Source organism: Accipiter gentilis, chromosome 8, assembly GCF_929443795.1.
Source record: "Accipiter gentilis chromosome 8, bAccGen1.1, whole genome shotgun sequence".
NCBI classification, from domain to species: Eukaryota; Metazoa; Chordata; class Aves; order Accipitriformes; family Accipitridae; genus Astur; species Astur gentilis.
Window position 1 is genome coordinate 3953543 of NC_064887.1, and position 27583 is coordinate 3981125.

The following is a 27583-nucleotide window of genomic DNA, read 5'->3' on the forward strand; positions in this document are numbered from 1 at the left end:
TGTGTTTCATGATTTCTCAAGAAGTCTCACACCTGTATGGGAAAAATCGATGAGGATACTGTAAAACAGTTAGGCTCCATATGGAAAGTGTGTTACAACAGCGAGTTGGTAAGCAGCAGCAGAGGCTAGTTCTACTCAGTGTCACCTAACGCTTACACTACCAATGAAACACTTCAAAAGTTATGAAGCCCAACCATTTCCAGCACCATATGAGAAATTACAACAGTCCTAAGTTGTCTAAAAAAAAAAAAAAAAAAAATAAAATCTCGAAAAAGTTACGGCCTTTGCCATTCAACCATAACGTTTGCCATTTCCATGTACTAGTTTGCTGTCGGTGTCTGCTCGCCTCCCCTTCCGCCGATGTGAAGTCGCTGCGCTGCGTTGCTGCTGCTTCCGTGTTACAGAGGTGGGAAGGGGTCTGGTGGTCTGTCTGGTGGGTGGTGGGAAGCGGAGACTTTTATCCCAGGTACCAGGACTGCAAAAGAGAGAGGAGAAGCGTCAGCCCCGCCGCCCGCTTTCCCTGCTTCCCGAAGGGCTCCGGGCATCGCCGCCAGCCTCCTCCGCCAAGAGGGGGGCTAATTGAGACCGTGACGAATCGACCTAATTACAAAGCTTAATTAAAAATACTGTACGAATCAATATATTTTTTTTTTTCCGCCGACAGTCGCTGGACATAGCTACAGATGAACGCGGGGGTCATGTCACGTTACAAGTTATCAATCTTTTTAATAGATTATGGCTTGAAGATCCCTCCAGTTCACTTTTGTCTAATCCCCTGAAAAGGCGATACACATTCGCCTCTCTGTGCCATTTATCACCCTGCAGTCGGGGTTTTCTTGGGTATTTAGGCATGTGCCAGCATAAGCATCTGTTGCTTTATACTGCCCTGCTTCAACTGTCTCGCTGGAACAGATGCACAGAAATTCAACAACAGGGCTGTTTTCTTAGGAGAAATGTGGATCGCTAGAAAAAAGCCAGGATAAAGCAAATCTGGGGGAAAGTGGATCGGCGAAAAGGTCCCGTATCGCTGGCCGCGCTTGCGTTTCAAAGCCAAAGGTGGACCTCAACTAATAGCTTTCCTTTGGGAAAGTCGGGGTTTTTTTCCCCTTCCTCCCCCCAAAGGGAGGGAATTCCCTGGGATTTCAGCTCCGCAACAACGCCACCCTTAACCCAACCGCGCAGATGCCCGGAGCGCAGAAAGCAATTTCGCTCCTCGATAGGAAAATAAACACCGTCGGAAAGCTGGAGCGGGCTCTGCCGGAGTCGGGGCAGTGCCACCGCACCGGGGAGACCCGACTCGGCCCCGGCGAGGTCAGACCAACCTGAACCCGGGATGAATAAGAGCAGTGTTAGGCCCTGGGATTGTGCGCGCAGGGGGATGCTACTTGGCAGTGACATATTGCTGTGGGAATACGGCAACAAGCGGCAACTATTTAGCCTGAAGTAAAGTAATACAACAAGAAAGATTCAGGTATTAAAGGGCCGTTGCCGATACCCCCCGTTTTTACTTTGGCTCCCGTAATATACGAGGTGCACACGTGTGCACGTATAAACCGACGACAAGTTTTACCAACTTTTTCCTCCGTTCCTTTTCAGCGTCTGACGTGATTGATAGCATAATCAACCCGGGGTGGATTTATGAACATTTACAGAAGACTCTGAGGCAAGTTTCATGTGGGACTGGGCGATTATGTGGTCTTGCCATGGAGGTAGGAACCGGTAAAACAAATAGCACGATCGGAGAAGTTGTCCTGCTTCCAATACACCTCATTAACTAACTCTTCCTCCGCTCACCCTTCTGAATACAAACACGCCGGTCCCCTATCGGCTCCGTCTATTGCCTACAGATTTTATATTTAGACTTACGCAGGCCGCAATTAAACAAAATAGTTCTCATATGTAAAGTTCATAAACAGAGAAGAGTTCTGGCGGGATTTGTGAAGTGCTGCCAAGTCCCGCTCCCCTCCCCGCTCGCAGGGCCCTATTGATTTTAGGCGGGCGCGGGGGAGCCGAGCGCGGGCCGTGCCGCAGGCACCTCTGGCCACCGCGGGCTGCGAACTCTTCCAAACTTTGCAGGGTCGTCCCTTACGCTCGTCGTTTGAGCGTGACAGTCTTTGGCCGGGCTGGGAACGGTGGCCGTCCCCGGCAGGGAGTAGAGGGGTTAAAAATTCAGAGCCGATGGTTCAAATCTATATCGCAGATGTCCAACTGGCTCCCATCGCCGCTGGCCTGGCCACATGGCCCACCGGCCGGGGATGGCGGGAGCTGCGCTGGCCTCGCCACTCCTCTTTTGCTTCGAAAGCGGGTTTAAAGAAAGAAGGGGGAAAAAGGCCAAAAAAAAAAGGTGGGGGGGGGGGGGGGGGGAGGGAAAAAAGGGGGCGAAAAGGGGAAAAAAGGGGCGAAGGGAAAAAAGGGGGGGAAAGGGGGGAAAAAAGGGGGGAAGGGAAAAAAGGGGGGGGGAAGGGGGAAAAAGGCAAAAAAAGGGGGGAAAAAGGCCAAAAAGAAGGAGGGGAAAAAGGCGAAAGGAAGGGAAAAAAGGGGGGCAAAAAGGCAAGAAGCGAGCGAGCTGCGGCGGTGGGGCTGCCCCCGGCGGAGGCCGGGGGGTGCCGAGCGGCGGCGGCCGCGCTCCGCTCCCCGGGGCCGGGCTCCCCCCCCCCCCCACCCCGGCCCGGCCGGCAGGGGATGCGCGCCGCCGCCGCCGCCGCCGCCGCCGCCGCCGCTCGCTCCGTCCGTCCGTCCGTCCGTCCCCGTCCAACCCCCCTTCTCCCCCCCAAACCCGGCACCGCGCTCCTTCACGCATCTTGCTATTCAGCCTGCGCCTTGCAGACAAGGTTACCCCAGAGCGGCTCTGTAATCCTTCACTGAAATAGGCTTTATTGATTGCTCTGGTCTATTGTTCCCTTTTCAAGTCCCCCAAGTTCAAGTTCATCCTGGTGTTACATCATGTCTCGTTGCTAGGGGCAACCAGACAGCCCCAGACGTGACTATCATTAGCAAGAGCCGCGCTGCGCCCTCCCACCGCCCGCCAGCCGCTCTGACGTAGCAGCCCCGCTGCAAACACATTGAAGTATTTATTCTGCCTAATTTATGACCTCCACAGCAAGAGAGACCCCCACTCCAAAAACCAACACTGTTGTATATTTAATTAATCTGTCTTTCTCTGGCACTTGGGAAAGTTAGACAAAGGGCTAATTATTGTGTGTCGCTCCCCACACTTTTCTTTTTGGGGTGACTATTTGCATGGGAAAAGAAACGGCGAGGCTGGGCGCGAGTCCCCTCCCTCCAAAACACCTTTTTTTTCTCCCCTGCCCTATTGACATTTCATGAAATACTTTAGCTGCTTAAGGGAATTAGAAAAAAAAAAAATCTGATGTGAATGTAACTCCTTCTGAGTTGGTATTCAGTAACACAAATCAACTCATGACATGTTTAAATTTAAATGCTAACCACACACTCTGCGAGTTACTTTAAAGGTTAGTTTTTAATCAATAGAAGTTGCTGACTCCGGAGTTTTTAGCGGCGCAGTGCAGCTCTGGGGCCTTTGTCTAGCGTTGGGCTTTCAAACTTTTTTTTTTTTTTTTTTCTTGAGATGATTTTAGCAATGATTTGCAGACACAGAGTGCTATTGTGCTCCTGACTAGCAACATGTCAATAAAGGAGTAGAGTTACCGTGCACTAGGGTGTCAATATGACTCCTGCAGACACCGCTCGGCCCTAATACCAATGAAAAACTTAATTAACCCTTACAGGATCGACCCAAACCGCGCCGCTGGTTTTTAAACTTCCCCCGCCTTCGCTGAGAAGCTGCTTTTACAGGACCCCAACTCCGAGCACCTCGCCAACAGCTGCATCCCGCGTCGCCCGTTCCTGCAGCCCCGCTCGGATGAGATGTTTTATGGGCTGAGGCAGCAGAACAGCGAGACAGAGAGCGCATTTACCCATCACGTCCCACCAGCACCGCTCTCAGGATACCGTTTTAATTTAGAGCGTCTTACAGCTGAAACGCACACACAGAATGATCCTCCTTTTCTACTAATCATTTTAATATTAAGATCTCATATCCCCCTCAAGCCTCCTATACGCGTCTAAGGCTTCCCGGATTAGGGCTGAAGAGCACCATTGTCCTCCTGAAGCACCTGTGAAACTTCCCTGCGAGGGGAGAGGAGCCCTCGCCCCTCAAATGAAAACGTCTAGGAAGCGTATTAGGCTTTCGGAGCCCCGATAGTTGGGATCTGTCAAGTTTGGGTTTTTTTTTTTTTTTTTCACTTACAGGGAGGGGGCTTGCAGGGGAAGAAAGAAGCCCGGATTCCCTACGTTCGGACGGCTGAAGTGTTTTAGGACTTCTTTCAGAGCGCTGCTCCACGTGGTGCAGGCTGTGCTCTCACGTCTAACCACCTTACCCATTTCATCCCTTCACGTTCCGTAACCTATCCGACTGCACCCAGACGGAGAGCGGCGTATTGCCTTTCTTAATTTAAAATCTCCTTTTAAATCATGTGCGCTATCACAATACGGTTAGGATGATATTATCTCCGCGCGTTTTCATAAAAGAGCCAGTATTTTATTTCCCCTCTATTTACTTTGCAGCCCTGTTCTCCCAGCGAGCGTAGAGCTAAATGAATACACCGGAGCTAAAGGTCCTACTCAGTAAAATTACTGCCACGCAGTTGTCAGTGCCACTACGGGTCTGTATTGTCCTGCCGAGCATCTCGCTGTCCTTCCCCAGTGCTCAAGGTGAAACATCAGAAAGAATTCTGCAGTCCGGTACGAGATCTTCGCTTCCCTTTCTCCAGTCAAATGAAGAAGTAATCTCATCAGGTTGAAAAGTGCTGACTAAGGATTTAATAAAGTGCCTGCAGATGTGTGTCATCTCTAAGGTATTCAACTCATGTAATGCAAAACAGTTCCACACCGAATGTGCTTATAAAATTCCATTTAACCATTGCAGAGCTCTATTTTACTGTTCTCGGAGGAGTATTATCACACTTTTTTTTTCCCCCTAATTTACAGCACCATGAAAGTTGAAACTCTGTGCTGCCAGTATCTGAGAATCCTCACAGTAGTAAGGTTTTATGAACCATAAACAATATCTACTTGACTGAATCCTAAACAGGAAGTCTGAAATGGCAATTACGTTTCTTTGATAGCGCAAGTCTATTTGTTTCTTATGCTCTTCTGCAGATACCAGAGACACACAAAAATCCTCAAGCCACTTCTGACAATCGGGTCCTTTGTATGGGAAGAACAGCAAGGAAACACTCCGCGATTCAGGATATTTAAAAGGAGAAAAGCTGAAAGTGCCTCATTGACTCCAGTAGCAGTTTCTGCCTGCGTCAGGAGCCCAGAAACAGGCCCATTGTTTATTAAAATCTTCTTAAACCAGCCTTCCTGCACGACGTGTTTCACCCCCGGCTCCCAAGCCTCACCGGGAGCACCGCTCACGTGTTTTAAACCAGAAAGACAATCGTATGCAAACTTGTTAAATTTACTTCTACCTGCACATCTCCTGCCCTAACAATGAGACCTTTCAGCTCGCACAAAAAAGTGAGGGTTGTAAAGCGGCCCTATCTGTTTTTCAAATTAAAAAGTTAAACAAAAGTCCTCAAGGGCAAAGTTTAACGCTGCGGAAGGAGGTTGTTAATGTGGAATCCAGAACTGGGTGTGACAGTTGGCTTATTTCTCCGGGCGATGTAGGTTATTTAAGGACATTCACACGTTTGAAACTCTGACAGACTCCACACATCGGAGCTTTTGCTTCACCTAATCCACTTAGGGCTAAGACCCGGTCCCCGCTAGCCATTTTCTTCAGGTTTCAGCCCGGTTCGGCTGCCTGGCGGCGGGATGGGTCGGTGCCATCGGGACTTCAAACGCGGCTGCCGTGCTGCTGCGGCCGTTGCTGCCCCGGGCACGGCTGCGCTTGCAGGAAGCTATCGCTGCACGGGCCCGGGCGGGAAAATCCACCTTTGATAAGAGCCTAAATAAAAAAAAAACCCTGCAGCTTTAGAGCTCGCCGGCAAAGCGGCTGTTTGAGCAGCCGAGCTGAACCCGAGCCACGACCGTCGGGCACCTGCGAGGATTCATCACGGCGCATCAGTTCAGTTGTTTTGTTTGGGGATGACATTTCAGTCATCTCAAGAACTTCAAGGCAATCAAAAACATTAACCCCGGGAAGGTGAATCGGGGTAACGAGTCCTTCTGGTTGCAGAGATAAAACGAGAACGTAAACAGCTAGGCAGCAAAGCGGTCCTTTAGACATCCCCTTGTGAGAGGTCCCGGGAAGGCTCTTCCCCACGGTGGGTCATTTGAAAGCAAGGGGCCAAAACTGGGGCTTTGATGCAATTTCAAAAGGGCTGCCAGGGTGAGCGAAGGCAGCGGCACTTCGGCTTCTGGTGCGACTGGCTGGAGGGCTCCTGCAGATAAAGCAACTGCTTTTGGTTTACCCCACGTCTGGATTCGTCCCACTTTTCTATTGGTTTCTCCAGAGTTTCTCCAGGCATGAAATCTGATCCTACTGCATAAACCAAAAGGTGAATATTAAAGACAAGGTCACCTTTGTGCCTATGGAAGTTATTTTCTTAGAGCTAGGATTAATTATTTAGTAATTATATTTTCCAAAATGAAATACCGAAAGGGACGTAAGTAGCACGTTGGTCCTCCCCAAAGGGACATAAAACAGTGAGTGAATCTTCTGGTTGTCCAACATCCGCACCCAGGAGAGTCCCGTGCCCCACTGTGAGCATATTTATACTGTCTCGAGGAAGATAAAGCCCGTCCCGGGAGGGACACTAGTCTCCAGGCGATGCGTACAGTAGCTCTGCATCCAATAGCTTTCGCGAGAATGCCAATTGTGGCAAACTGCATTAAATTACGTGCAATAATTTTGTAGTATGGACTTCTGCCTGCTGACTATTAAAAATGTATAGTAGTCCAAACCACTTCTCTCCTGGGACCAACAAACTCACTTCAGGCAAGATTTCTGCTTGGGTTCAAACCTCAAGTTGGGAACAGCTAGTGTTTTTAACTAAGTCACCCCAAACCCTCCCAAACCTATGAAAACACACTCATACAGCAACTCCTGCTGTTGTTCCAGACATCTGAATGTTCCAGTAAAGTGTCCCAGCTGGCCCCAGATGTTTCTTAAGTATAAAGCAATGCTCTGAGCGCGGGACCCCCTGCCGCCCGAACCTGAAGCTCAGCGGATTAAAGATTGACTGCGCTATGACATATTCGCATTTAGCCTGAATATAATACAGCAAAGACTTATCAATGGCAAATGTTTGAAATGTAATCCAGCAAGCAGAGTAGGCTGGCACTTTGAATATGATGTATAAATAATGTATGGGAACTTAAGATCTAAATTAGATCTACAGGAAGAAAACTTTTCCTTTTCTCTGACTCTAAAAGAAAGTTCTCTCACAATGAGGTCATTTTTATGTCCGTCTTTCGGTTTACAATTTTACTTTTAGACAGAGGGTCTTCCTTCTACTTCGGGAACATTTTGCGAGGTGCAGTTTTCCTCCAGTTTTCTAAATAGCAAAGCGAAGAAGCTCATTTATTTGTTAGTAAATTGACTTTGAAATCTGCAAAATAACTTCTAAACTTTGCGTGGTACACTGAAAGCTAACTGCAGTAACGCTAAACCGTAACCCTTGCAGTTTAAAAAAAAAAAGAAAAAAAGATAGTGGAGTGAAAGAGAGAGAGGAAAAAGAAAGGGAGAAAGAGAGAGAAACAATCCCATTTTGGTTTTTGTTAGAGGACGGCATACTACATAGATCAGAGACTTTTCAAAAAATAAAAACCCCCACTGTACACAAAGCACAGGAAAATGTGAGGAAAAAAGGAAAAACCTAAAAGCAGCTTAGAATGTGTTAACTCTGCCATTCTGTCAGCTTAAAGAGTATTTTATGCTTGATCAACAGCTCTCTTTTATTATGCTTTTCTTTCATTCATTCAAGACATCAAAGACCAGAACCACCAGTGTACCTGATCTACCAGAAGAACTTGTAAGGGTGTTCTAAAGAAACGGGGGTATTGGGAGCCAGACACCCCTGCGGACAAGGCAGTTCAAAGAGAATATTTCAACAATGATTACATTTTGTAAATCTTTGTACGAAAGACAGCTTATTTCCTGCTTTTTTCATGAAAAATAGATTCTATCCATTAAAGTGAGCCCACAGTATGAAAGTTACTTGAGATCTGAGGTACAGCAAGCGGATTAAGTGGATGGTGAGATGAAATCTTTGAGAGAGACGATGGCTTTCTCTGATATTTGTCGCTGCCGTAAGGTTTTCTGACTGGGATAGAAACTTTTTTTTTTTTATTATTTATTTGTAGACTTGCTGGTGGCAGTGAAGACGTTTGTAAAAGCAAAATAAACCAAAATGAAACAGAAAGGAAAATCGTAACAAATAAAGGAACTAAGAAAACAAATGGCTGCAAAAACCTTTGGACATGTTTGAAAGAAAAACTACATATATTTGCCCCACTCCAAAAATCGCAGGCTAGCCATTTAAATCCAGCAGACAACTCCGAAGTGCAGCACACAGACCCAAGCCAGCTGTTTACTTTTCAAAGCCCGTGGTGGTTTCTGCATTGATAAACTATATAACCTCACACACACAGAAGGGATTTTAGCTATGCCAGACCTCATTGCTCTGTCCCGGTCTCTTTATGCGCTGTCACAGAATAAAAATGATCCTAACACAAACCCTGAAATAATGTCTTGCTCCAGAAAGGACATCTTTGTAGATATTTCCTGAGTTACTGCCAAAAAGGATTTTTTTCGCCCATTCATCCTTTCAAAGTTTTGCTATAAACATAGCCAAAATTGTTCGGGAGTAATCAGAAATGACCAAAATATGACCCACCAGCCAAGTACAGCTTTGGGGGGGGAGGAAGCTGCCCGCACGCCTGTGGCCCGGCCAGCAGCCACCTCTGCCACCACACCTGGGTGACACTCACCGGCACTGCCACGGCTCTTGCTCCCCTGGTGCGTACATTGCCTTTTGCAAGGGAAGGAGAAAACAGCAGTACGTATTTTATCAAAGAAGCAAAAAGACGACTTTAAAACCCGCTTTGCGGTTTACATCTACTATTGCGATTTAAAAGTAAATATGCTGCAAAGGGGTTTTTAAATTCTGCACTTTATGCCTCACTTTTTAGACAGCCCTGTATTTTCCTCTGCTGGAAGCACAGTTAGATTTGCTAGAGAGTGCAACACTTCAATATTTCTTATGCTAAATCTCACTTATTTCTTTCCTTTTATGAAATAAAGTGTGCATCGGGACTTGGATCCGCTTATAACTTCACGCCGGGAACTCCTGTGGAAACTGGGATGGCAGACGCACTGCTGCGACGGGACTTTCCGGCATTTTGCTAGGAAAAAAAGCAAGCCCTTCGGGAACAGCCGTAAGCCCGTTCCCGAAACTACAGTGCCCGCGTTGTCCTCCGTTTCCCTGTGCCCCTGGACACGGCACAAAGCCGGTGGGTGCCGGGGGACCCCCCCCAAGCCCTGACGGTGGGTGCGCGGGGCCGGCGGCAGCCCCCGGCTCCCAGCCCCTCGCATCCGCGGTCTGCCCGTCCAAGGCTCCGGCAGCGCGTTTGCAAGTTCAAGTTCAGGTTTAAGCGAAATAAAACGCTCCTCGGGAGTCTGCAGCCAGCCCTCATTTACATGTGATCCCTCTGAACTTCGCCTGCGCCAGCGCGCCCTGTTTCCAGGGCCCGCCGAAGGAATGTTTTACAGTTAGAGCCCGCAGTGCTTTCTCAGGCATTTTAGACCCAGAGGCCCAAGTTTCAAGCTGCAGCATTAAAAGTTTCCACAGAGCTACTGCAGAGAGAGGGAGGAAGGGGGGTGGGAGGGAAATGAGGAGAACAATATCGTCTTAATTGTCTCTATATAGCTCCACAGTTAAAGTATTACTTTTTAAAGGGACATAATTTATTCTAGAGGCACGGTGTTATAACAACCAGTACATACTTTCACCGCAGCGTAACCCGCTCTATTCTTCATTGTGCTCTCCGGTTTTGTTGCTTTTGCAGAACTCCTTGTTACCCAGTCCCCTATACTGTACTTACAGTTTTATTCAATTTAAGCCAGTTCCTGCAGTCCTCAGGCGAGTGCAACTCCCCTGAAGCCTCAGGAGTTTTGCCTGCACCAGGACTGCAAAAATAATCTCCCCGCAACCACCGTTTCCCCCAAAGTTTCTTTACTTTTATTGCTTTAGACAATCGGCGAAAGTCATCCAAAGAAAATCAACCCCCAGTCTGGGCCTCCCAAGCTCCATTTGCAGCGAGACAGCCTGAGCGCGCACACACGTACACGCACGCACGCACACACTCGCTCGGGGGGTTTGTCCCCCGGACTCTCCTTCCCCGTCCCGTGCCGGCGGGGAGCAACGGAGCGACTGGAGCTACGTGAGGGGGGCCATGGGGCCGAGGGGTCCCGGTGGGATGCGCTGCTCTGCCGACAAATTGCTGCAGAGGCTCCGGCTCTTTGCTCTTGCAGAGTTTGGGGTACAAAAGGTGGTTTTCAGCTGCTTTTCTTGACTTGATTGTACTTGTACAAGAGGAAAGCGAGGGGAGATAATAACTTGAACCGGAGGGGAAAGCGAGCGCTCCCTCCGAAATCCCCCCCAAAACCTCCAGCGCTGGGTGTCTATGGGCGAAGCAGACAACTGAGCAGCCCCGTGGTACCACTGAGAGAGCAAAGGCAGTGTGCGCAGCCTGGTAAAAGCAGGGCAAAAAATAGCGGGGGGACAGGTCGGCGGAGGGCCGGGATGCGCAGGTGAGGAATTGGGCTGTGGGCAGCAGGAACAGCGGGGCTGGCGGGGCGCATGGCGGGCAGGTGCAGACGGACAGAGGGACGGCATGGGAGCCGGGGACTCCTGGACAAGGGGGCCGAGAACAAGAGCACGTTTTCAGAAGCGGGCAGAGAAAGGCTGGGGTTTTGGAAACCGCAGAAAGGGAAGAGGAATCGGGGTTTTGGCAAGACTTAGGTGAACCGGGCAAGGAGATCAAAACCCGTCTCCAAATGAACATGGAGAGAAATAGGGGCATGGAGGCAACTCTGGGTTTTTTGCCACATTGACCTTAAAATTAAAGTAGGCAAACTGGAGGAATAACCAATCAATTCAGCAGTGAACCCCCCTTCCCAAATGTCCCCTCAAAAAAAAGAAGCCAAGAGGGCACTGAGCTGAACAAAAACCGCCCTCCTGAATGCGAGAACTTTTGATGTCTGCGTTTTTCCTGATGCTTTGTACCTTGCTAAACTGAACAAACCACTCTGAGAAAAGTGGACGGCCATGCTCCAAGCCTGTGCTCAGCGCTCGGCCCCCGGGCTGTGTGGCCGTGGGGATCGATGACGGGACTTCTCCCATTCTACCAGGGACGTGGTGGCCGATGAGTCCCATACAGCTCCGTCAGGGCCATCGGGGTTGGGATGATACAGGAGCTGGGTGATCAGGGCGAGGAAGGGCCACTGCAGCCTTCGGAGGTAGCCAGCTCTCCGGTGGAGAAATGGGAAAAGCCTTCGCAGCACATGATGTGCCTTCGGATGAGGAGGGACGTATTAGACATGGTTGGCTAAAGGGAGTTGGGTCTTGGCCTAGTGTGGAGTGATTTTCACAGATATTGTGAGATGCCAGTGAAAGTCCTGGTGGAGTGTAAAGTCATTAAATGAGATGAAATTAAACAATTTAGTTATTTCTGCTTCATCATATTTGTGCAGTATGGCAGGCAGAATGAATTACTACTAATGATCAAATTTAGTAATACTAATTAAACTATCTCAATTTAATTAATACTAACAGAGAAAACAGACAAAATTGCTAATGTAAACCTTGAACTTAAAATCGAAAGGTGCCTCTCTGCTTTTATGAGTCAATGAATGTGAGGCATGGCTCTGAAAATAGACTGTGTAGAAGTGGCTCTTTGTACTCAGTAAGTAAGCTGCTCTATTGTACGGAGAATTATAGCTCTACCCCATCTTTTTTTTTTTCCCTAAATGTTACTACTTTTACTCCTCATATTCCTGAAAAGCCTCCAGGAGAAGAATCTGAACTCTGTTTTGCAGCAGGACGGATAAAGCCGTTACCATTACTGGGACAAGTTCTGCCCTTGTTACTACTGTTAGGAGGACAACGAGTTTATAAAGAGCCTGTGGAGCCTCCCTTGGTGGAAATGAACCGGACGGAACATAACCTGGCCTATACTTTCGGATTGGAGCCTACAAGAGCGGTAAATTGGGAAAATGCCCAAACTAAACCCATCTCTACATCAAGGAAGAGTGCTTTGGAGTCTCTGAGAGATAATACCTCTGGCCACAAAATAAAAACTCTAGAGATAACTGATGACTGCACTGCAAGCCCTTCCCATAAAGAAAATGTGAATTTTAACCTTTATCTTATTTGAAGAAGACTAGATTTATTCTACTGTGCATGGCTATAAGCAAAATACGAGCATAATTAAACAAAAATATTATTGTATTTCTAAAACAAACTCCTGCTGATAACAAATCTTCCATCTCCTACTCGCATTGATTTCAATGAATGTACAGTCGGGTCCAATACCATAGATTCACAGACACAAACTTTAACCCAGAAGACTACAAGAAAATCCTTCAAAATAACCAAGAGAAAAGCCAAACATGGAACATTTTGTGTAAAAGTGTTCCTGCAAAATCTCCAATCTCATTGTTTAGCTCATGCAAGGATGAATAAAACAAACCCCACATGCAAATTTCATATCTAACTTTATCCCCCTTTTTAAAAAAAGATACCTTTTCTGTTGTCCTATTTAAAAGGATGTAGTTATGGCAAAAGCACAAAAGGATACCTAAAGTTGTATGAAGCTGCTCCAAGCAATGCAGAAATTATTGTGTTCAGCCTCAAAGGTGGCTTTTACATTTCATTGGCTTCTGAAATGTATTTAGCTGCATCTCTTCATGTGTAATAACTAGTATTTGTACAGATGATGTAAGAGGTGGGTCATGCAAGTGAATATGCCTGAAAATATTATGATAATAGTGTCAGTACTGTTTTCAAAATTGAATATTAATAACCAAAGTAACTAAAGGCTACATAGTTAAGCCTACAAGAGATATTCACGTTTAGCCTCTTGATTTTTATTTGATTTTTTTTTAAAAAACCCTGGTTTTGGATTAAACTTTTTCAGTTCTGCCTCTGTTCAAGTAGAATATACTGTAAGAACAAATGCCTAAAACAAGACGATACCTTTTGTTGTTCTGAACTAAAACCAGGCAAAGTTTGAAAGCTACAACTTGGCATGCTGTTAGTAATCCTTACTAAGAACAGACACCTTTGGTAAATTTAAAATATAAACAGGTTTTAACAAAATTGCAGTCATTTTGCTGTATTTCTTTTGAAGCCCCAATCCTTCCCCTGTATTTACATTTCTCTAGGATAGTCCAGCACTAGGGGAGGTGATGCTCAGTGTCTCGGGAACATGAAATCTGCTGCAAACTGGACTGTCCTTCTCCGTTAAGAAATGGCTTCTCATCTTTTGGTCCCTTCTTGTGGAATTTAGTATTAACTTCAGAGCAAGATAGTCTATTTTGCAAGGTGTTCACCTCTGGGGCTTATTTATTCCTTGACCTCAATGTTAAGGCCATTAAGCAAAGGTGATTCTTAGAACAGAGGTAGCTTAATGTCTATCCATTGGGAAGGATGTAGGGATTGTGGCCTTTAATTTTTGACCTTCGTTGTAGATTGTGGTCCTAATCCTTTGATTGCAGAATTGTTAAAAAGTATATATGGCAGTTGGCAAAAATCTTAATGTTCCAGTAAATGCAAAAGCCATAAATCCAGCTGCTGACCTTTTCCATCCAGGTCACATGTGACACCTACTGGAGTTTGTCAGGCTGTGTGGAATTTATGGAGCTCATATAGGTATCATCAGCTGCGAAAGCTGAACTTCCATGAAATGTCTTTCAAATGCACTTCCAAAACCCTTGTAAAAAGTCAGTATGTCTTTTTTTAAGGATATACGTTCTACATGCGTTTTAAAAGGTCTCGTCATGCCATCTCTGCAAATCTTCAACACTTAGGAAACTTCGGCTCTTAAATTATTACTCTTCACAAAATAGAGGAATCAGGCCAGGCACGTAACTGTTGTGATTACCAACTTCCAACAACCCCTTTCCAAGCCTACAGAATACACTGAACCTCCGCGCGCTCCTTTCTTTCTCATGTGCATCTCTCTGCCCCCCTCTGAAATCAATGGTATTGATGGTGTATTGTCAGTCAGGGAAATGTGATTTGATAGTACCCTAAAGCAGTTGCAAAAGAAGGAAAGGAATACAAAACCTACTCAGGTCCACACCGTCAGCGTGAGATCAATGGTTTCAATAATACGTTTGCCGCCATGTAGCACCCTAACTGTCGCAATTAATAATGTAGAAGGAGCTGATTAACTTAAGTAAAGTGCTCTCCACTGTGTAAACACATGAAGATCTATAGGGCAAAAGAGGAAAGAACGAACAAAACGTCATTTTTATATTTTATGTGGACACATTCTTGCTTTCTATTCTGCTCTTGTAACAATTACTGTACTAGCCACTCTGACAGAGTCAATAAATCGATCTGGGACCTGATGCAGCAGTGAGGGAGACTAATCCAATACAGCATTATCTGCAATGGAGGCTGGGGGCGGGCGTGGGGTGGCCAGGAAATCGGCCAAGTCAAGTAAATGCAGTAAGAGGCACATAACTATAATCTTGCCTTATACTTGTTTGTTTGATTTGTGTGTGTGTGTGTGTGTGTGTGTGTACCTGTGCATGTGTGTATCTGAACAACTGTGCAGCTCTGCAGGAGGAAAGTGCTCTGCTCATGCTGCATCTCCAAAGTCCTTACAATATCCAAAGTCTTTATGATGCTCCAGCTGGTCACAGGACCCTGTGGTTCAGCGAGGATCAGCACCCACTCTGCTTTAATCATGTGAGATTAAAGTGGCCGATGAATTTAAAGGTCTGATGACTCTCTCCCCCACTACACCAAAGTCAGTACCTGCTCCCTCTCTCCGCTGCGCCCACCACAACAGCGGCAAGAGCTGCTGCTTGTCCGCTGAAAAAGAAATCTGGGAGCCCCCTTCCATGTACTCTGTACCTGTGAACAGAGGAACTGTCACGTTTTGTCAGCTTAAATGGTCACTTGGGCCTGGTATTACGTCTCTGACAGTGGCCGCACTTCTCTTGGGAGGAAGATGCAAGAATCCCTATAAAGGAGATGGACCAAAATGATTTGGCCTGAGGGGAAGCTTCTTCCCAGCCCCATGCAGTAAGTGGTAGGCCTTGTAAATCCATGTTAGCGGGGAATATGAGATTGAAAAAATAAAAATAAAAGAAAGTTTCCTGCTGAATGGAAAAAAGAAAACTGTTTTTTGGCAGAAGTTCTTCAAGAAGGAGAACATAGGCCATTGTTATTATGAAGACTTTTCAATGAAAACACAGAAAATCATTGCCTTTTAGAGTAATTGTTTAGCTAAAGAAAGGTTACACAGCTTGTAGAGAATTTAGTAAGAAATTAAATCTCTCCAGCTCATTCATCATATTTCTGCATTTGCCAACTCTTCCCACCAGGCCCACACTTACTTCTTCTCTCTCTTCTCCCCTACTGTGGAGCATAAGTAATGGCCATAAAACCCACAGAAAGGGTGCCTTACGCACAGGCTTCCTGTTTATTGTAAGGAAGGGGGAAAAACTGCTATGAGTTTAATTGCTTAGTTTGGCAAATTCGTCTATGTCCATTGTAAATAATTGTATGCTATATCTATGGGAAATAGGATGCTTAGTGTTAGTTTCCAAAAAAAAGTCTGAACTGCTCACCGGAGCCCGCAAGGAGGAGGAAGAAAAAGCAGAGGAAAAAGGATCCCTCCTGCTGAGGACTAACCCAGGCATTTCTGGACTGCTTTGGCTCCAACCCACTTTGAAGATAAGGCCACGTAACAGTACTGGGAAGTTTTCTATGAATCTTTACCTTTATAGTGCAACACGTGCTTTCTTCTTGAGGTATACCGTTCTCTGTCGCTGTTTAAGAACTGATCTGAGAGTGAAATTTCATACCCTCTGTGCAAAAGCTCAATTAAAGGGGCTTTGTGCACTGAGCTGAGCAGGCAGTGAAGGGAATGGGAGTTGGGGAGTGACCCTGATGTCTGGCCACCTTTGTATCTCCTCTCTGTGGAGCACACTCTGGACTGTCATTAGCAACTGTGATCAGAGCAGCACGGTCACACTCAGGCTGCACTGGGGACGGGCGGCTATGGAGCTATTATGTGATCAGGGCCACATCAAGAGCACCACGACCGCATGTGGGCTCTTTGCTCCCATCATGGTGGAACCATCTCAATTTTAGCTCAGCAAAGGATTCAGCCAACATTTCCTTGACTAATTTCAACAGAAGAGAAGAGTGAGTTTAATACGGCAAAACACAAAGCAAAGGCAGGATCTGAAATCTTCTTTCAGCTTCCCAGGGTCTGAGACTTGCTGATGCTTCATAGAGATTGACACTGTATTTTCTATGCATACTTTCTCTAGACTCATACTACATTTTTAGAGCCATCTCCAGGCCACCCTCAAGATTAGGCCAGTATAGCTGCTTCCTGGCTGGCAGATGAAAGACAGCACCGACATTAAGGTCACATATCAGTAGCTTGGTGCCACTGGTTCTGCAGCAAAACACTTTTTGCTCAGGGATCGGAACTTTCAGTGGTCATAACAGGGCTCAAGCCCACAAAAGCCCATCCTTCTTCAATGCCCTTCAGCCCAGGCAATTACTATAAATTAAGTGGTCACACACACAACCTTCTCTTCTCACACGCTCAACTGTTCATTGTAATGGTTCTGTTTCTGATCTCTGTTTTGGGTCTCCCATTTCTTACATGTATGGTAAACGTCTAGCAGGAAAGTGATCCATGAGGATATAGTGCCCACATAGGCTCAGGAGCAATCTAAACTTCAGATGGCACTTCGGGCACTGTGTAACCCTGCTCCAGGTGTCACGAGGAGAGCAGCCCTCGCTTCCCATTGCTGATACGGGAAAGTTCACAGATCCCTGCTGGGTTTGGAAGGAAAGCAGTCCCTCTAACTTCAGCAGCTCTAGAAAGTTGCAGTCCCACACCCCAAAACTGGTTTTTTTATACCTAGCCTCTGCAAATTTCTGTTCTTTACCCAAGAGAGACATTATTCCTGCATGCAGATGGTGTCCTGAACCTGCCACTACGTTTGCTGCTATGGGCCAAGAGAAGGAAAGGGGCTTAAAAGTGCTTTGCAGCTTAGGTTTCTTCCAAAGCCACGTGTGCTGGCCTAGGGAGGTTACTTTATGGAATATGTAATTCTCAGGCGGCTGAACTGATTTGAACAAATGCTTCCAAATTAGTGTTCTTCATCTTCATTCACGCTCAAACACAAGCGGTGCGTTCAGCCTTGAGGATAAGTATTCTTATCCTGGGGAGGACAAGTCACCTAAGCAACAAGTAGCACTGACCCGGCTTATAAATAGTTCTGCTCAGAACCCCCAAAATAAAAGGCCTGATCTTGTTCCTGCAGCCTCTCACGTTCTCTGCACGTCTACTGCAACGTACGAGCCACACGAACCCCTTCCTTAACAGTTTTTCTGAACACAAACTGCTCTGCAAAGTGAAGCGGTGGCTCAGCTGTTGGCGTGCTGTGGCAATACCACGAAATCCTGACCTTACCCTTCCTCCTCGAGGGCCAGCAGGTGCTGCCTGTCTGACCAGAGCGATTCCTGGGCACTGGGAAATGGGAGAAAGACAGCGGCAGGAAAGGACGGGCAGTTTGTGGTACTCATTAATAAAGCACATCGACACGAGCTGTCCGTGAGTCTGGCAGGTCTGTGGCCCTTTCTGACGGTGCAAAGGGCAGGGCAGTGTGGCAGGGGTTCAGCGCGAAGCAAAAATGGAAAATCCCCGTGAAGTGAGGCACTTGCTTTATTTGTCAAAAGAAAAATGTGTGCACTGGTTTCTTTCTTCCATAGGGTGGCAATGGAACCTGGGCACAAAACAGCTAGGCGGTTTCAGCTGCAGGAGCGATAGCTCTGGAGGAACTGCATTAGCTTCCTATTCAAGGTGCTGACTTTGATATATGAATCCTATACGCTTTTGGGCCTTGCTACCTGCGAGACTGCTTCCCTGCCTCCCCCCTGTCTGTGCTCCCTCCAGCCGCGGTGAGGGGCATCACCTGCACTACACTCCTCCGAATTAAGTGTCTAGGCAGCAGTGACTGGCTGTTATCACAGAAGGACCATCTACTCTGGAATTTGCCTCCCTCCCTAGTCTGACAGAGCTCACATCTGCTAACCTACAGGACACAGCATAAAGCTCATTTTTTTCTCGTGCCCTTTGTTTTAAAGTGCTGCCAGTGAAAAATTGCAGCTTGCAGTTTGCTTTCTAAAAGGATTGTGGGGAAGTGAAATAGTCTTTCCCCTGTCTCTCGAAAAGAAAGTAATTGTACAATTAGGTTTGTATATGCACCTGAGGCATAAGGTGGTTTTTTAGAGATAAATAAAAGCCTAAAAGAAGAAGCTACAAAGATACCGCTGTCTAATTCAGAAAAGGCAGAGAACAGGAACAGATATAAAGAAGTTAGCAATTTCCTTATACTATAAACATTTTACTAAACTTCAGTAATTTTCCCCCCTAACTTACTATGGGGCAGCATTACTCTTTTATAGATGTGTTTCACAGCGTGCACTTTTGTACCTGGTCTTTATAAGGCTGGCAGCGAGAGCATGGCTGCGTTTCTGAGCTTGCTGGGTTTTGTACTTGTCATTTTGCTGCCTAGATAAGCTTCTTTGACTTTTGAGGTTTTTCTTTATCACGGTGTGCTAGGTAAGTTATGGGCCTTTTGTTTCAATTGCTTTGTGTTATAAAGGATGAGCTCTATCTAGAGCACTGTTGTAGCTGAGTGGCTCTAGGGCCCCACCAGGGCAAGTGTGAAAAGGCAAGACCTTGGCTTACTATCTGTGATCTGACTGTAGCTTTGGGATCCTGCAAAGGTGGAAGCAGAAAGAGCTTCTACTTCTGTTCTAGAAAATAGTTTTCTCTTTTCCTAGAGAAAGGTAAGGGAATAAATATTTGGTTTTGCGCTTAACTAAGTTTTAGAAACTAGCTGGGATGGATCTGATACAAAGCTTGTTTACATTACAGAGGGATTTTTCCTGAAACAGCTGGTCAAGAGGATGCACGATACACTTTCTCCCTTAAGCAGAGGAGAAAACCATTTAGTTTCTCACAGGTGGTAAAGCAGTTGATCCTCTGCCTGGGTGCCTGCAGTGGGAGGCAGTTTCTGTTCTGTGCATCCTTGGTAACCTCACTGTGTAAGGCACACGGGCTACGGGCAGGTAGGAGTGATTAGATGGAGCAGGCATGTGTTGCTCAGGAGCTGTTTTTAGCATCCGAAGTACAATTTCCAGGAAGATGTAGGGTAAGTAGGTGGCAAACAGGACTCAGCCTAGTAAACAATGTTTAGTGTGAAGTGGAGCTGCAGCACACTGAACACTTATGATCCCTAAAGGAATTTTGTACTATAGAGCAAAGTGAGGGCATCAGAGATCAGCAAACACCGTTTAGAGCGGCGAGCAACAACGCAAACTCCAGTCACAAAGAGCAGGTTGCTAGTTTAGCGTTACCAGCTGCACGTACTCTGAGTGCATATCCTGTGTTTCACAATTACTTTTATCGCTTGGTTAGGATGAAAAACCCCCTAAAACTCAGAAACCTTTATTCTTTATTCGCGTTGTTGCTACCGATAGGCTAGTCCCTAATTAATGTGATGGTACTTTCCCATTCCTCTACCATTCTCCTTATTACAAGTCCTTGGCAATACGAGAGACGTATCTATTACTTAGTCATGAGTTATCTAGACCAGCCTGCTTTTGAAACTAAAGACTGTGTACCCCAGGCATACTGTATTTCTGATTTGCATACGGAAAAGGCAGTTAAAAAGCTGATGCCCCCATATTGCTTGCGAGTCAAATAGCAAAAGTAAATGATTTATCAAGCAAAGGTTACAACACCTGTGCCTTTTTGTCAACATATACAGAGGATGCCAAGTCAAGTGTTTCTTCTAATAGCTCAAACAGAAATTTAGATTCAAATAACCCCCCAGATAGGACAATTATGCGGTGAGCCGCTGGAGTGGCAGAGTGATGGATGGGGTAAGCAGAGGCACTGTATGAAAAAACAAGCCAACTGAAAAGTTTTGAAGCTGCTAAAACCAGACAAAGCCAACAGCCCTTTTGGGCCTTTTGATCCTGAATCAGGAGTACTGACTTAAATCAGTTTATTTCCTGGTCTCTTCTGTCACAGAGTTGTCATCCTGCTACAACCTTTGTTGACACAGGAAGATGGCCTTTTTTTAAATAAAATATTATATAAATTCTATAAAATTCCTTTAAGGGATTATATTTGAAGCACTGTCACATAAATCAGAACATGCTGCTAATGGAAATGTCTACTGCTAATTTTTATAATGCCCATTAAGAAAGGCATGTGCTGGTTTTGGTTGTTTAAAAACAGCCCAGGACAGAATGATCCTTGCTCAAACCCAGCCATGCTGTTGTACATTTGTCTGCGATTTTATTCCAATGTTCTGTGAAAGCCTGTGAATGACCATGTATGGGAAATGCGACTTCTGCTGAACAGCGCTGCCACATCCCTGTGCACAGACTCACTTTTGCAGCATTTTAAGACTAATAACGATGCTGTGTAACTAGTGCCTGCAGTCAAATGACCCACCAATTGGAAGAGAAAATCAGGGCCACCAAAAAGCTGACCATAGTGTTTTCTTATAGCTTGTAGCCGGACCATAATTTTAAAAAAGCAGATGTTCAGATACAGTCTTCATTTTTATTTTGTTGTTCCAGCAGTAAAGAGTTGCTCAACCCTTATATTTAAGCTCGACTTTCAGAAGCTCTGAATGTTCACTGCTTCCTCTTGTCTAAGGGAGCTGTGTGGCCTGGCAGTTAGTGGTCCTCAGGACCCATATCTTAGGCTGACTCTGAATGTACTATAAAAATCCTGACGGAAAGCAGCCACCCCAGCTGCTTTTAATAACACAGTCCTATGTGTTTTTATATTTTCATTTCACAAATATCCTAAGTGATCTTCCCATACACGAATGCCCTGCAAGAAGAGTACAAAAGCATGTCTTTGTTTAGGGGAATGCTAAGTAAATCCCAAATTATTGCAGTTGTTAGTATTTTTACCTCACTTCTCTGATTTAAAACACAGTCAACTTCAGAGTTGTTTCATGAATAAGTAGTGAGTTTTGCTGATAAATTATATATTTAGTATCAAGTGGGTTGTGGTGGTGTAATGATGTATAGAAGAAGTACGGAGATGCAGCTGGAGTCAGAGACTGGAAGTCAGTCTCCTTACCCACTGCAGCATGTTTGACTTTAATTGAAAGCTGTGCTTGGGTATTGTTTTTCACTGTACAGCATTGTTATTCACTATACTGCATTACATAGAAGCACTTAAAGTAAGGCTAGAGCACTTTAAAATGATTTAAGTCATAAATAAGGAGGATAAAAGTTTACAGTCAACAAACTTATCTGGGAAACCTAGACTGCAGAATGCAAATAAGTTTAAAATATTTTGGAGAATAAATACTATTGTGTCTGACTATATAATCAGTTTACCAACTAGTAGTTTTTCAAGTCTTCTGGAAAAGGTAGGTAGCATTCTCCAAAGGGTTTCAAGTTTCCTGAGCTATGAAGGAAAAGACCAAATGCTTAAGGACTTTAACAGTATACCTTAACATTCCTGTTTCCAGATTTCAGCGTGTTTGTGTATATTCCAGTTGTTTCCAAAACAACTGGAGAAATACGATTTAAATGTGATGGCGCATGAAAAGTTGTCACGTACATGAACCAAATAAAGGAAGAGGCCTGAAAAGTGGGGTGCAGGCTGCATTTTGTTAAGGCATGAAAAAAAAATCAGAACCGGATGGGTTAAAACCCCACTCTGCGGTGCTGGTGTACTTTCTGTGACCCTATTTAATGCAGAGAAGGTTTGAGATTCGATGTAGTTTAACCTGTGCTGTCGACAGAGCTATAAACTAAAGCTCCTAACAAATTGTACACAAAGAACAGATAGCAAGAAAACACATTGTGTTCACAGGCATCTGATTGCAGCCCTGTAAACTGAAAATCTTTGGCAATGGGTGACTTGTGTTTCATTGACGGTGTAGGCGCTTGAAGCCATCGCAACGAGGAGTCTGTCTTCATGCGTATACTGGACTGTGGCATGTGACAGCCATTCTTATTCATAATTATTCAGATGCATATAAACGATTTGAAAGAACTTACAAGACCTAAGAGGAGTATCCCCCAATTTGCTAGCTATTTGAATTACTACTTTTTAGTCATCGCAACCAGCTCAAAACAAAATTGCAAATATTTCTTGCTGTTGACCTTTAAAAGAATTGTAATGTAGTCAAGCAATCACTTAAAACTACAAACTACAGTTGTCCTAGAACACTAGTTCTGCTCACTGTTTTATACCTTCTCCCCCATGATAACGTGATATTAAGCACAGACTTAATTTTTTCAACATCTGGCTCAAATTAGCTGCTAACAAAACTGCCAACAACTATTTTCTTAATCGACCCTGGGAATTTGATACAGCTTGGAAAAAGCACATTTAAACCTCGTCCTTCTCCTAAAGAAACACAAATGTTTACTTGAGCTTCTGATTTGACCATAGCAGGACGATGAATTCAGTTAACCCAGCTTTATAGGCCTGCCTCAACTGGACTTTTTTCTCTTTGTGTAAGGAAACAGATGTGCTCGCAATTACAAAATCTCCTGCTCGCTCAAAGCCCACCATGCAAATGGCCAACCAGGAATTCGAGTCTATTTTTTTACACGGAAGTCACTGGAGAAGTCTCCCGTTGTATCTGGTGGGGGATTAAGGTGCACTGTTACCTGATGGGTCTCTCTGAGCTCCTTTCGCATATGCATTTAAATGCACTGCCTAGGGAACAGGTTGGAGCAAAAGTCTTTGAAAACCCAGCGCTAGAGGAAAAAACTGTGCGCTAGAAGCCAATATCTTAGAAAGCAAGAGAGATCTTTCCAGTTACGAAAGCAGAGTTATTACTACATAAGCCCAAAAAAACACAACAGACAAACAAACTGCAAGTGACATTTCACTGTAGTTACTGAGACCATGTGGGTGAAGTGACAGCGGCAATGCAGCTGGCTCCGCGGGGACACGTTAGAGTACACTGAAGAAGAAGAGGCTGCAGGCATACAGAGAAGTCGAAAGCGGCCCACCTGAGTCTGTTGAGGGATATTTACAAAGCTTGGATCCCGTGGTCCAACACTGACGAATCGGTTTGCGGGGGAGGTGCTGGGTGTCGAGTAGGCTGTGAAGGGAAGGGACACATGCGTTGAGGAAGCGGCACTAGATTGCACACGAACAACACCAAAACACACTGTCTCAGAGCCACCTAAGCAGATGTTTAACATAGAAATGTGCAAACGTTTTAGAGAGCGAGAGTTTGGTTTTAGACACTGGAAAGGTTCGGTCTTAATGATGGGGATATAAACACGCAGGGGACCGGGCTGCTCCTTGCGAGGCGGGACGGCAACGACGTGCGGTCGGGGAGAGATGTGCTGGGGTCACCTGCGCTGCTCTCCGTCCCAGAGGAGAACCGCTGCACGCCTTTCCATGCTGGGATAGCACAAGAGACTTCTGTACGGCCGGGTATTGCCTGACTGTTTTCACTCAAATATGCGGTACCTCTGGTTTTAATGGAGTTTTGCATAGCACTGAATTTACTGAAGTGCTTATTAACAGAATCAGACCCTTATTTCATGCTAATCCAGCATTCTCTCTCCACAGAAAGTTTTGGTTTTCATACTGCTGTGGTCTGCACTCTCTAAAATGTTCACTTGATGTGTTTGAAAAACTAGGAAGATCCTTTCGGTAAAAAATTAATGGGTTGCAGTTTCACTGGGGTGGTAAGTGCAATCAGTCTGAAGGCTGAAGCTGCCTTTAAAAACTGGAGTGGCTCCCATAAATGTAAAGCTATTAAATGCAATGCAAGCCAAGAACCCAGATTACTTCCAAACTTGAAGTACTGTAATGATTTTATTGTTGCATTATATTCTCCACTACAACTGTCCACAATGCCACGCACTTCCACATCCAAAAGCTTTCAATGCATTTTCAGTCTTCCTCTCATTTGAAAATCCCCCATGCGATCTTCTCCCTTGTTCAGTTTTTTGCAAGTTCAGATCTAAATTCAAATAACCCAAATAGATGCCTTAATACAAACAGTGATTCTGTCTATTTTAAATATATTTATGGGAATGAATTCTGCTGAATAAAATCCCCAGACAACCTAACTATCCAATGAAGAGACAAAAAACAATGTTAAAAGGAAAGTTACTTGCCAAATTCCAGTCAGGCTAAATATAATGTTCAGGCCTCAACGTTACAGAAAAATAAAGCGAGTTAAGAGTCAGAGAAGACACTGGCTTGTCTGTGTGGATGAAAGCCTGCTGCTTTTCTGAAGGCAAAATGTTCAGTGAAGAGGCATTACGTTGGAGGAGCCTTTGGTTTAAAACTGTACTGAATCGGACCAATGCTCCACCTTATCCATTGCCCTCTCTCTTCCAGAGGCCATAAGCAGATGCACAGGGAGAAGTCAAAACGGGTCACATACTTACTTTCTCATATTCTTCCCCACCCTCTGATTATTTTCAGCTCAGGGATTCCCTGCATTTAATGGCCTGCAAGGGATTTCTCATTGATGAATGCCCAATCTGCCCTTGAACCCACGCAAACATTCTGCATCCCACAAAGCCCTTTGGCGAGGAGTTCTCAAGTTTACGAGCATGCAGAACCGCATCCTTCCTTTCCTTCTCTACCCAAGTCTCACAAGCATCTCATGATGCCTCCTAATTCTTACCCTGAAATGACCCCAGAAACTGCACATCTTCATTTCTTACTGATCTGAGCGGAGATAAGGCACTCCCGACTTCTAAGAATGAATTCTTCCCAGTTGTTTCCAGTGAGGTGAGCTTTCCTCTCCAAAAAGCTAACACTTTGCTAGTAATCGCAAAAATCATGCAAGGAACACCTTTCCTTCACAAAGATTTAAAGGAATTTTTGAGTGCACTAATTCATCTTTCCAAGATGATTTTGCAAATTGCAGTGCAGCTTGCATATTAGAGTATGAACAGGTACACTGGTTGTTACTCATATCTACAAATCAAGGAAGAAATGAACTGAGCAGATTTGGTGAGGTATTCCCCTTGCCTTTTTTCCATGTTAATTTGCTTAATAATTCAAAGAAGCCATAAATTTGCAAACGGTAAATCTCTGTTGCTAGTGCCACGTATTAAGATTCTTCTGTACTGTTTTATGGTGGTTTTTTTTTTTAACTAACTACTGAACCCTATGTTGTGCAAGACTAAAAAAATCCTTCTGCAGTAGGGAAGACTAACTTAAAGCTCAAAAATCAAACATCTGTTGTTTGGTTCTCCTGGTCTACTTTTAGGAAAGCAGAATGAGTGGAGAGGCCATTTAATCCCTTGGAGCAGGTAAGTTCCACTCAGAAGGGAAGGAACTCAAGATCTTGTTTACGGTTCCCTGTTGGCAGATACTTTTCCTGTGATATTTGGTAGAAAATCAAAGGGAAACCATCAGAACGCTGTCTTAAATGGTTTCTCTGTTCAAACAAAAATTCTAAAGCATTTGAAAACTGTATAATATGCACAAAAGTCCCCTCAAACCTTGCTGGGTGAATTACTATGTATACCTTTCTTCTGTAATGCTCCAAACTATGTTTAACTTGCTTTCTGAAAATACTCAGATGTCAGCTTGGTATTTCCTTAAGGTCATATAACTACATTGCTAGAGCCAAGAAGTGACCAAAACTACATATATGCAGAGCAGGCTTTACACTGGACTCTCCCAAGATGCTAGTCTCACTTCACTGTAAAATGTCACGAGATGTTTGCGGATTGTAAGGGGCAATTTTGGCTCAGAATATTAAGTTGACATGGAATACACATTAGCAGTGACTCCTGTTCCCGTGAAATTTGGTTCAGAAAAGGGAGCAGTACTGAGTGTTGCTTAGACTACCACCAACATGGCTTCTAGCCATATCTTAACGTCTTCATATAAATATCCTTGTTTGACATGGAGGTGGGATTCCTGGAAGTCTTACCACTTCTGATCCCTGTACTCTGTTCTCAGATTAGGATGGGGCAAACTGCTCTCACTGGTTAAAGCTGGGTCATACTATATTTTAGTATACATAGGCTAAGCCTGTGGTGGGGTCTTCAAACTCCTTTTTAGGAAAGGGAAAAGCCAAAGCATGGAAAAGAACAGAAGCCAGGTGTCTTAGGCAGATCTTCTCCTGATCTTTATCAACTTTGCTCCCTGGGAATTGCATAGATCTACACTAGTTTACACTAGCTGATAGCTGGCCCGTTGGGCTTGAATAGAAACCTCTTCCTGCCCAGCCTAGTCTTTCTGCTACTGGAATTCACTAAGGATCGTTTGCAACATCATAGCCCATAGCCAAGGAAATGAATGTGATGCCACAAATTTGCTATGATGCTTCACTTCAGGAACAAGCAAAACAGGAGCTGGCAGAGAAAGAACATTTGCTCACACAGACAGCTTTGATATTTAGCCAAAATGGCAAGAAATTGTATGAAAGACAAGACAAACAAACACTTTTGGGAATGTCATGTATTTTAAAGTTGCCTGCAGTAGGAGAATGTTAATTTAAAATACACTTTCCTGAAATAGTTTCTATTAAGTATAGGCGTGTGTCATTTATCAGACAGTTCTGGATTAAAAGGATAAACTTTTGGTTGGTAAAGATGATTTGGGTGAACGATAACCTAATGTACCACTAGGTCTCTCTTTTACAGACCAAGACGACAGGTACATGTGCTTGATATGATGAGCTGTACTGTTTCACAAAGGACTAGGAATCAGTTTAGCCATCGTGCGGTTGTAGCGAGAGAATTAACCGTAGGAACGTGGTGCAATACAGCATTTTCTACCGCAATGCATTCTGCAGCTGAGTATCTGAGAGGGAACTGCAAATTCTAACAAATTAAATGATACAGTCATCACCCTCTTTTTTATGGATGGGGAAAGGAGTGAACAGAAAGCTAAAATGGCTTGCCCAGAGGGTGCTCAGTCAATGCATAGCAGAGAGCGGGAGAGAAATCCAATCTGATTATGAATCCAATACTATAGGCACAAGATCATTCTTCCCATCCTGACACAACTGCTGTTTAACACGAAAACTCCTTTGTGCAAAGGGACATTAACTGATAACGATCTTGCCCAACAAGGGAAAATAGCTAAGTTTTTCCCCATGCAGAGTTGTGAACCTTAGAAAATTACATTTAGTTTAAAAGTGCTCATTAAAAATCATGGTGTACAGGATGGCAGTATCTTAGACTCTGCATCCGAATGAGGGCCACAGATTCTAACACTCAGATTCAGTTATGATAGTGATAAAGTCCAAGTGGCATGCAGTAGAGGTAGTGTTTTCTTTGGGCAATGAGATAGTAAA

At 44.9% G+C, this 27583-nt stretch overlaps 1 protein-coding gene across 9 annotated transcripts in view; it reads right to left on the reverse strand.

Annotated features, from left to right (window-relative positions):
• NFIA (nuclear factor I A) overlaps nt 1-27583 on the reverse strand; it is a 251359-nt gene that overhangs the window by 6859 nt on the left and 216917 nt on the right. For 6 of the 9 annotated variants that reach the window (XM_049807204.1, XM_049807202.1, XM_049807201.1 and 3 more), the window contains 2 exons: nt 23307-23398; nt 1-475 (listed from right to left, as the gene is read on the reverse strand). The exon at nt 1-475 is cut by the window's left edge and continues 6859 nt beyond it. In XM_049807204.1, coding sequence (XP_049663161.1) covers nt 458-475; nt 23307-23398 — 110 coding nt within the window. In that variant the 3' untranslated portion in view covers nt 1-457. Of the gene's footprint in view, nt 476-23306; nt 23399-27583 lie in introns of those variants that run through there. The other 3 variants (XM_049807203.1, XM_049807198.1, XM_049807205.1) reach the window with 2 other exon arrangements.